We start from the raw sequence: 10,955 nt of genomic DNA, 5'->3' as shown, positions 1-10,955 counted from the left end.
GTGAGCATACAGGCCACCACGCTGTGTCCAGGCACAGCTCACTGTAGAGCTTCTCACTCAAGCGCACACACACACACACACACACACACATAGCTTCCACCCAAATAACAAGTCACTGCAGAGCAGGATGCCAAGACCTACCAACTGGCTCTCCTGCAACCTGTAACTCTGAGTCCATATACACACATTTAAATGTTGTAATCTTTGTCATTTTAATGACAGGAAGGAAGTTGTGTCTTCTATTTGCTGTAAGTAAAGTTACACGGACAAAAAAAAAAAAAGCTTCAAGCACATGGGTTGAATTTCAAGATTCTTATAATTTATTGCAGTTTGCACACAATTTAAAAATGTCAACAACAGCACACCAAAAAATTACAAAACTAAACACAATAAGAATTTACTCCCCTTGAGACAAAAAAAAAAAAAAATCAACCCAACTATGATTGTCAAAGCTAAAATGACTAAATCTGAAAAAAGGAACATAAAAGAAAAGCAAAGAAAAAAAAATTGTAATCTCAACAGGGAGCAAATATATCTCAATTGAAATCTGCTTGTTTTTTTCCCCAGACAGTGATTGTCCTTTTTCAAAACAGACTCAGTCATTTCATGCCCTCTCCCCACCCGCCAACCCTTCATCTGCCTTTCCATAAACTGTCTACGACATTTGACTTTTTTTTTTTTTTATTTATTTTTAAACCTTGCTTTAAAAAAAAAAAAAAAATCTACCCCCTTTTGTTTTTCAAGTAAGCACAGCAAAAGATGGAGATGTCCAGTCGGGGTGGTTACTTCACAGCATCTTGAGTGTTTAACATCACTCCCGCCACTCCACCCCACACACTCACACTTTTAAAAATAAAATAAGATAACAGCCCGGACTACAGCAGTTTAAGGCGGTCAAGTACAACCAGAGGAACAGAACAGGGAGGAAAAAGAAAAAAAACAACAAAAAAAAAACAGCAGTAATGATGAAAACAACAGCAGGATGGAAGGAGCCCATATGCAGAGACGCTGCCAGTGAAAAAATAACATTTCGAGACAAAAATGAGACGATGTGGTGCAAACTGCCGCAATGTCACCCACACTGTTGCATTGGCAGAGCCTGTAGGTGCCACCAGATGACAGGGCGGCACGTACAACCACCCCACCCACCACATGCACATCTGCGGGGAGACACACACACACACACACACACATATATACACACATTTGAGTGAGAGAGGGGGGGGGGAATGTGGAGTGTCAGTATCTGTCTGAAAAATGTTTTTGGATTGTATAAACGCTTGACCATTATTTTAAAATTAAAAAAAAAAATGAAACTGATGTAGCCCCGACCCAAACACAACATTCACATACAAGAGTTTTCTAGTCACATGATCAAAATATATAAATTCAATAAATTCGATGAATTTACACAAGATTTTCAACAGCCATTTCTTAATGCTTTACAGTATCAAATACTTCATAGCATCAGAAATGTAATTTTTTTTCTTTTTTTTTAATAAAGGCATCTTTTCAGCAAAAATCTGATTTCATGTCTTTCAGCTTAAAAAGGTGCATTCAGGCATGCCAATTCTCTCCCATCTATCTCAAAGTAAGGATTATGTTTTTAAAGGAAACACACAAATACACACACACACAGAGACATGACATTCGCTGCACCCAATGTGAAATGCACACTGCACTGAGCTGGGTGAGTTTATCGGCCTCGCTCAGCTCAGCACAGCTCGGCTCAGCATGAAGCAACAGTGTGGCAAAGATATCTGACCCTTCAACTTTCAGCAGGAGAGCTCAAGTTCAGCCTCGCTCCTTCTTTACTTCCTCTCTCCGAATGCTTCACACTTCAGCCAAGCTGCAATACAAAAAAAATAATAATAAAAAAAACTGCACTCAACAGACCTGAAACAAGAGCCCAAATCTGCGGATAAAAATTAAGAAATGGCTCGACCGCATTTAGAACCGGAGAGGACGTGCACGTTTAACGCCTGAGGAGGAGCAAGAGGAGGAAGTGCTGGGTGGACGTAGATCTTCAGTAGGTTAAATTGACTGGTGCTATCCGAGTCACACGCTCGTCAACACACGCACACGCACGCACACACTAACACACACGCACGCGCGTGCAGCAGAGAGATCAGTGCATATAGACACAGGCTTAAAATGCTTCATCATATCGCTTCAACATCCGACGGAAACACATTCGGTAACGTTCTTCTAGGAGCCCAGCGAGTACAAAATATCCGACTTTTCACTGTCAAAACTGTACTGTTCAAACATTTCCCCTCCCCGATGCAAAAAACCACAACTTAAAGATTTTTAAGACAAAATCAAAATTTCATGCATTTTTTTTCCACAGTCGTGAGAATAATATTCAGGTTTTTCAACAGACCGCACCCTGGAGTAGTATTCACAAAGAAAAGAAAAAAGGAAAGCCCGTTGTCAAATATTTGATCAATTACAATGTGTACAGTAATACAGCAAATTCACATTTTTATTTTAAAATATACATGTTTGGACGTCATGCAACAACAGCAGGTCCCATTACAAAAAAAAGTAACAAAATAATAATCCTTAATTAAAAAAAATGTAAAGAATTAAAGTTTTTAAACTATATCAGAACAATATACAACAACCTTAAATTAAATACCTTTTCAACAGGAGATGTTTTAAAGACTGCCAGCTAGATTTAAGAAAAAATTCTATCAATAACATTAATAATTAATAATAATTATTTGTAAAGGTCTTTTCATTTTTAGAAAATACTTCAAATTGACTGGAAGTGAAAAAAGGAGGCTGTGCATTGCATGAGTGCCATCAGTTTATCTGTCAGTCAGTCAGCTTTCCCCTGAACACACAACACCAAAGAGCTTAACAAGAGAAGCGGGGAGCGCTTCGCCAACGACACCTCCGTGCCAGTAGAAAATAAAATCAATACACACAAAACACACTCATACACACTCACGCACGTTAGGTGAAATTTTTGCCAGAGTAGTGCAGTAACACACACACATGCACGCACGCGCGCACACGCTAATTCAAACTGTGTGCGTGGTGGCATCGACTTGTGGTGATCACAGTACCCGTTTAGTGTATTGTAATGCTTTTTCACTTCAGTGTGTTCGACCTGAACTCCTGCAGTGGTGTTTTGCTGTCTGTGGAACTGGGACCGATATGTTGGCCAGCATCGGAGTGTTGTGTCTGGGATGAAACACAAACAGAGTGAAAACTCTTCAAAAAGGCGAGACTTTCTCACTGGGACCCATGTCCATAGATGCAATTCAAAACCACCAACAGGAGAGAACTTGCGCTAAATAAAAATAAGGATTCAGAATAAAATAGAATAAAACAAAAAAAAAAAATTACCCCAAATCGCAACAACAAAAAAACAACTCAGTAGTAACATTTTCATGTGCTATTAAAGTGCTATTGAATGAGATGTTGCAACAAACAAGAACATGACTCACTTAAACCCCGAATATCAAACTCTGCCGCCTCCCTCTCACCTCCCCACGCCTCTCTGCCTTTCTTTCACTCTCCATCTCTTTCCCTTTACCAAACCCAGTAGTCTGTATCTACTTCCACAGTTCCTGGGAGCTGTCCTCAATCGCCCAATCCCTGACATTTGGGAGCGCCAGAGGCTCACTCTTCACTGACAGCGAGTTGACCAGTTCGCAATGGAACTTGCGGATGTGTCGGTAGAGGTCCCCGGATTGCGTGAAGCGCCGCTCGCACCACTTGCAAGCGTGCGGCTTCTCGCGCGTGTGCACCACTGCGTGGCGGCTGAGGTTGTGTGAGTATTGGAAGCTCTTGCCGCAGGTGGTGCAGGTGTAGGGTTTTTCACCGGAGTGTGTCCGCTCGTGGCGCTTCAGCGTGTACATGCAGGAGAAGGTCTTGCTGCAGATGGTGCAGGTGGGCACGTTGACGTCTCCGGTGGGCTTGGCGCGGATGCCCTCCTGCTCTCTGAAGTGGGAGCTGAGGTGAAGCTGGAGGATGTGGGGTGAGGGGAAAACCTTGTTACACAGCGGGCACATGAAGATCTGTGTGTGTTGAGCCGACAGCATGTTGGAGACGTAAGGCAGCAGCGAGCTATCCATGCTGGCCGCCTCAGCCTGAGCACGCTCATTTTCACCCCCCAGTATGTCCTCATCGTCTGCTGTGGCCGGAGGCTTCTCCTCCCGCTCCAGCTCTGAGGCCAGGGAGGCCTCTCGCAGCGCGGACAGGTGCGCTTCCAGGCCGAGCCTCCGCTGAGCTGACAGGGGCCCTCCGACCCCGTGGTGGGTCAGACCCCCGTTGGTGTTGGGAACCGTGGCTTTGGCGAGGCCGCTGTGCTCCATGTCATAGTCCCCACCTCCCAGTTCCTCTTCCTCATCTGAAGCCACACCCCTTTCCACCTTCACCCTAACAGCCAATGGGCTTTGGAGGCTGTCTGGTGTAGCTGCCCCGCTGAAAAACGATTGGTGGTGGTTAGTGTGGTTGCTACCTCCAATCGGCTTGACTGACAGGTCCAGGACACAGTCAGCTGCATCATTTGACACCCTCCTGCCCCTGTGACCTCCACGAGAGCTCACAGAGCGGTGGGACCTCTGGGAGAGAGATCCAGTGGAGCTGGTGGGGCTGCCGGCCGGGGAGAGGAGCTTTCCTCCCTCTCCCAGGCCTTCCCCTGCTTGTGTCTCTGCTTCGCCCTGCCCTGGGCTGGTTGTAGCTATAGCTGGTGTCCCTGGCCTGTCTGCAGATGGCAGCCTTAGCCACAGCGGTCCTCCCTCCGTCTTCCCCTCCTCCTCTTCATCACTGTGCAGCAGGTCAGCAGTAGCAGGCCGGCCTGTAGAACCATCTGAAAGACTATCGGCTTTATCAGAGCAGCTGGACCCACCGTCATCCTCTCTGCGCGTGCTGTCTGCTTCTGCCGTGGCCTTCTGCTTCAAACGTTTCTTACACACCTTGACAATGTCATACATGTGCAAGTAGCTGGCCGCTGCCAGCACATCCTCCACGGGAAGGTCCTGGAACTGCAGCTTTCCCTCATACATGAACTCCAGGAGCAGAGAAAAGGCCGGGGCTGTGACAATGTCACTGTTGAGGTGCACCACGTCTCTTTTGTCCAGCTGGTCCTTGTAGAAAAGGTGAAAGTACATGCTGCAGGAGGCCAACACAGCCCGGTGGGCACGGAACTGGGCATCACCCACCAGCACCGTGGAGTCACACAGGAAGCCCTGGTGCCGCTGTTCGCTCAGACACTGGAGTAAATGTCTGCTGTGGTCTGGGAACTCCATCCTGCCGTCCTCATAACCTGAAGCAACACACAGACACAGAGTCAAAGTTAAGTACATCTCATAAAGTATCAAATATGTCAACTTTAAATTTAAACCTATAGTTTTTCTTGTATTTTTTAAATTTTTATTTATTTCTTCATTTAGGCACTGCAAGCAAAGTAAACAAGAAGTGTAAGCGACCAAAGATCATAAAAAATGAGAATCAACAGAAAGAATCTAAAAACATGGAAGACAAGGTGAAAATGTAAGATAAGCAAAAAGATCATGATTTAGTTTTTAGCACTACTAAGGCTTTTCTTTTAAAAATGCATAATCAGGTAAAAAAAAAATTAAATTAAAAACTGACAAACATGATGGAAGAGAGAAACAGTAAAAACATGTCTTGATACGAAGATGCTAAAAAAAAAAAAGAAAGAAGACGAGCACACACAAGAAACACAAACAGCAAGAGCCACCCATGAAATAATAATTTTAAACACACAAAAAGTTAACTAAAATAAGGATGCATAACCAGCATTTTTTACTTCTCATCCCAACATCGACAGACACAATTCTTGTACAGTCATACACACATTCCTTCGTGCAGCGATGCCAAATGTTCATTTTTTTCTCAAATTTATTTGCTTAATTTAAAAGAAACAAAAAGAAAATAAGAAAAATAGACAAAAACTACAATTTAAAGTTTAATTTAAGAAAAATCACAAACTCAGTTTCTACCAAGACAGAGACTTAATCTCAGGTAAACCACCAGCAACCGATTCTTCTACTCAGTCTCTCCGCTCTCACTCTGTATCTCTCCAACTCCTCTGCCTGCACTCCTGGATTGTCGCTGCTCCTACGCTGGTTATTTTTATTAACCCACTTTGGCCTGGCCTGGCACAGCCCTTTTAGGTAACCGGCTTTCAGCTGCACACACTGTCCTCACATATAAAACACAACACACACACTTAGTACCAGCCTACCTACCAACCACCTCCACAGGCTAAGTCGAGCAGCAAAACTGGCCAATTGAAATAGCACTGTCAAAAACAAAACAGCTTGTCCCTTGTTTAACCTGTGAGCTTCGGCTTTAGGTGTGAGATTAGACGCGGAGGAAAAAAAAAAAAAAAGGACGAAATTTGCATTGAGGCTCTGTAGGTGTTCTTACAGAGAATTTGTGAGAAATTACTGAATTAATAAAATAACCAACTAGTTGTGTAAAACCTTCAAAGTTAGAAGACAAAAAGAAAAATGAAATGTGTAAAAAGCCCCACCTGTTAGCCAAGTCGATTTGTCCTGCCTGAGAAAATACATTGGTCCCGCTCTGCACTGTGTTAACCAAAGCAGCTAAATCACCTCATTTGAATGAAGCTAAACCAAGAATGTCAGTGTGTTAGACTGTGTGTGCGTCTGCTTGATGTGCATGTGTGTGTGTGCTCGCCCTCCGGCTCGTTCAGACTTCTTTTAATGAGGGGGACTTACAGGGACAAGGGTGTACCACCTCCCACCCCCCCACCGCACCCCGTCCAGCCAAACCCCTCTGCCGCCTCCTCCTTCGACACACACACACACACACACACACACACATACACATACACTATCTGTCACTGACACACTCCTTCCCATCTGAATCTTACAAGAAAAACCCGGCACATCCGCCCCATAGTAGAAACTGCCCTCTTCCTCAACCCCTCCACCCACCACCACCACCCAGAAGAGAAGATTTACAATACAATCACTGTAAGTGCCCTGCTCGTCACAGCATCAATCCTAATCCTTAAAGATGGCTAAAAATAAAGACGACGGTGGCGGCGGTGGGGAGGGAGCCGCCGGTGGAGGGTCAGGAGGACAGCAGCCCAGTCACCCAGCCCACCCGGCCCCGGCCAGCCGGCTCAGGCAGGGGTCTGAGAGATACACACACAGAGGGGCAGGCAAGGAGGGAGAGGGTGAGGGAGAGGCTGGGACGGCTGGGGAGGGAGGCTTACCCACATCTGATCCAGCTGACGGGGGCCATATGGCAGCTGCTAGCCAGATAAAGAGATTAAGACTAGGAGGGAGTGCGATTACAGCTGTCTAGCCAATTCAGGCAGCTCAAATCTGCAACTTCTAAATTAGTCTCCTCTCCTCCAGCCGACAGGAGGGGGAAAAGTGGGTAGAAGGGACCGCACATGCTTTCAAATAATTTTTTACAACGAGATAGAATTACCCAAAAAAAAAAAAAAAAAAAGCAGAGTAGATAATACGGATTAAATAACTGCTCATTTTATTCAAGAGGATTTTTTTCAGCTTATTTTCTAAGATAAATATGTGTTTATTTTCTTCTCTTAAAATGTAACCAATTCCTAATTACTACATTTGAAAAACGACTAACTTTAATTAATGACTATACTGCGAAAAACTACACTTCCCCTTTCAATTAACAAGTGTCCCGACAAAACGCCTGACAGCTCAAACAGGAAGCAGCAGCTTAAGTTTTAAATGCACCCCTCTCGACTGCAAACTAAAAACACAGCAAACTGTTCCCGGACTGCAATTACCCCTCAGACAGCCAGCACCGGCTACCTTTGCCGTTTACTTCTGAAGCACTCGCCAGCAGTTTCACGCAGTTTTCACACTGGTTTGACACACCGGAGATCCCCCACAACAAAACAAAACTCCACCATCCCGGACTCTTCTACTGTATACACACACACACACAGATGCACAGGCACACACACACACACACACACACACACACACACACACACACACACACACACACACACACACACACACAAAACGATACCTGCAGCAGTATGCATCAACTTGATTAACTCCACTGTAGCAGAATAGCCGGGCTCTCTGGCTGGGAATGGCTGTGTATCTCTCTCTCTCTCTCTTTTTTTCTCTCTCTCCCTCTTTCTTTCTTTCTCTTTCTCACTCGCTCTCTCTGAATCAATGAGTGGGTAGAAGAGGAGAGAAGAAGAAGAGGGAGGCAGGCAGGCAGGCAGGCAAAAAAAAAAACAAAAAAACACGCTGTTCAAACTGCGAGGGACAGATGCAAAGTGGAGGAGATGTTGGAGGGGGAACGAGATACCACCTCCCTCCTCCTCCTCTTCCTCCTCCTCCTCCTAACTGGCGCTGATCAACAGCCACAAACACATACACAACATGCGCACACCGCACACACACACACACGCGCACACACACACATACACAGAGCACTGACTCTCCCAGGCTGCCGCTGAGACTCACAATAAAGGACTGGGGAGGGGTGGAGGCGGTGGAGGGATGGAGGAGGAGGTGGGGTGGATGGCAGCCTGTCAGCTGCTCTGACATCATCCTCAGATGGAGATGCTACCTCCAGCTGTGCTCTTTCTACAGCCATATGCTGCCTCCTCTACACTCCTGCCACCAGACTCCTCTTTCATTCTACCAACACCGCACAACTTTGTCTCTCTTTCTCCCCCTTTTTTCGCTCTCTCTGGGAAATAAAATACAAGCCGGCTAAAATACATTGGGATTTGGTGTTTGGAGTTAACTCATCAAATCATTAACCTGCAACTGCCACCAAAACTATTGAGGAAATGCAAAGTTTACACACACACACACACACAAAATAACTTTTTCCCCCCCCCCTGGTGTTTTAACTGATTTTAAATGCACCTCTGTCCTTCACTCTGTCTTTTTCTCCTTCCAGTAACCATAAACAAAAGCCAACACGGCACATTTGCAACTGACAGACGCACGCAGCTGATATTGTTTTCTGCTTCTTTACGGTTCAGCGCCGCTGCCTCGTCTTGTATTCACTCATTCATCCACTCATTCATTCATCCATCTATCCATGTATCCAGCCACCCCCCCCCCCCCCCAATCCTGCTCGGACCCTTCGGATAAGTCACAGGGGAACAAAAATGAAATGAAGGAGCCCGATGAGGGCAAAATGCTAAACAAAAGGCGTACAAGCTGCTTAATAAAGCCGGGGAGAAACTTATTACACTTATTACAACCGATTTATTTCGCTTTCGTTTTGGGGAAACTTTCAGGAGCGTTTACAACTCAGCTACTTTTATTTTCTATTTTATTTTGGGTGCCTGAACACATTTAATAAAGTTTTTTAAAAAATAAAATAATAACGCCGCCCGTTGGGTTTCCACAATAAATGAGATCACAGCTGCACATAAATGTAGAGATAAATTACATTAGGATTATTTTTGTTTGTTTTAAAATCATGCATTGCAACATTCTGAGTTAATTAGAAATATGTCCGTGTAATACCTATAATTAAACATTTCCCCCTTCAATAAAACAGAAATAAAGTGGGAAGCGTCACATTAGCCAACTTAAACTTGTAATTAACTTCACCACCGGAGTTTATCCCTTAGCATCTTTAATTACATGCATTTAAAAGTCGCGTATTTTTTAAAAAAAAATCTAATTCACTTCACTTTGACGCGTTTTTATCAGCTTTAAAGTGCTATCAGATTTAGGAGAAAGTCCGCTGGAGTTTGTTTTAAATTAGACTCAATTTTTCAAGCTGCCTGCCCACGACGGTCCGAGAAGAAAATTAGCATAAAAGTCCAACTCCTGCTACCGCTGACAGGCTGTTAGAGACAAGTCACTGAGCGAGAAGAAGAGGACTGTAATTAATTTCTTACCAGAAGACACAACAAACAGAAAAACAGGGAGACACACACACGGAGACACACTGACCCACGCAGCTAGCTATAGCCCGATCGCGGCTAACAAAAGTAAGGCGGACGGGCTGCGATATTGAGCTATTTACAGTTGTTCGGGAGGCCCAGGTGCTATGACAACAGCCCCTAAAACACCGCCGAGGGACGGCTAACATAGCAACTATTAGTGCGTGGAGACAACACAGTCATGCTAAGGAAGGTTTAGCTACTTTTTCCCCTCCGTAACCCACCCTCTCTCTCTCTCTTGAGCCTCCTTTAATCGGACTCCGGTATTAGAGGCAGCACTTACAGACAAGAAGGTCCACCGTCTTCCCCGCTTCCTCCGTCAAATCCTCCTCCTTTTTTCTTCCTTCGCAGACAAAACTAGATTGACTTTGGACTAATTTCCATAACAGGCTGCCGAGGCGAGCAGGCGCAGGGACGGGGAGTCTAGCACTCTGCGGCGGCCAGATGTTTCCGAGCTGTTGCTGCTCAACTCGGGCTGGGGAAGGAGGCGAGTTGACTGGCACGGCACGGAAGCCAATGGTGCCGGCGAGGAGGAAAGTGAAGGCAAATTGGAAGCGGCCCTCTGACAGAGGAGAGGGAGGGATATGTCTTCTTCTCCCGTCGGCGTAGGTTGACACCAGGCAACAACAACAGCAGCAGCACACACACAGTGAGAAGGCAGGAAAGAAGAAGCTGGGCCAAACCAACTGGTTCTGCGAGTCAGTGAGGCGGACTGGCGCAGCGGTGAGCGAGGGAGAGTGGAGAGCGGCGCGGTGCGCTCTGGGTACTGTAGTCAAACCTGGAGCAAGAGGTGTTAGGGGGAGGGGGGAGGAGGGGTAGGGGGGCGGAGCTGATGTGTGCAGGTGCACCACCTTGACAGGAAGTAAAACCTGTGGTTGGTTTTCCACTGGTGCTTAAGACACAGGCATAAAACAGCTGCACCACTTCTAGAGGTGGACATTTATTATGTATGATGACCAGATGAAGATGTGATAAATGATTTATAACACATAGTAGTTGTAAGACGCTCCAAGCATTTATATTAATGTGT

At 45.4% G+C, this 10,955-nt stretch overlaps 1 protein-coding gene across 3 annotated transcripts; it reads right to left on the bottom strand.

Moving 5' to 3' along the window:
- Positions 1–406: 406 nt before the first annotated feature.
- Positions 407–10,670, bottom strand: zbtb18 (zinc finger and BTB domain containing 18). Of its 3 annotated transcripts, none has more exons than XM_030748164.1 (2): positions 10,209–10,670; positions 407–5,281 (listed from the first exon to the last, which is right to left on the bottom strand). In XM_030748164.1, the coding sequence occupies exon 2, from the start codon at positions 5,262–5,264 to the stop codon at positions 3,567–3,569; it is 1,698 nt and encodes a 565-aa protein (XP_030604024.1). In that variant the 5' UTR covers positions 5,265–5,281; positions 10,209–10,670; the 3' UTR covers positions 407–3,566. The 3 variants fall into 3 exon arrangements, with proteins under 3 accessions (XP_030604024.1, XP_030604023.1, XP_030604022.1); XM_030748163.1 differs by lacking the exon at positions 10,209–10,670 and adding an exon at positions 8,029–8,249; XM_030748162.1 differs by lacking the exon at positions 10,209–10,670 and adding an exon at positions 6,518–6,688.
- Between the last annotated feature and the right edge of the window lie 285 nt (positions 10,671–10,955).

Source organism: Archocentrus centrarchus, chromosome 15 (assembly GCF_007364275.1).
Source record: "Archocentrus centrarchus isolate MPI-CPG fArcCen1 chromosome 15, fArcCen1, whole genome shotgun sequence".
Lineage (NCBI taxonomy): Eukaryota > Metazoa > Chordata > Actinopteri > Cichliformes > Cichlidae > Archocentrus > Archocentrus centrarchus.
This window is presented reverse-complemented; position numbering and strand designations above follow the sequence as displayed.

Bases quoted from the DNA above. Each gene is read 5' to 3' on its own strand.
- zbtb18 (XM_030748162.1), bottom strand. From the start codon at position 6,557: ATGTATTTTCTCAGGCAGGACAAATCGACTTGGCTAACAG. The intron at 5,282-6,517 runs GTGGGGCTTTTT...GTGTTGCTTCAG, and splicing joins CAAATCGACTTGGCTAACAG to GTTATGAGGACGGCAGGATG.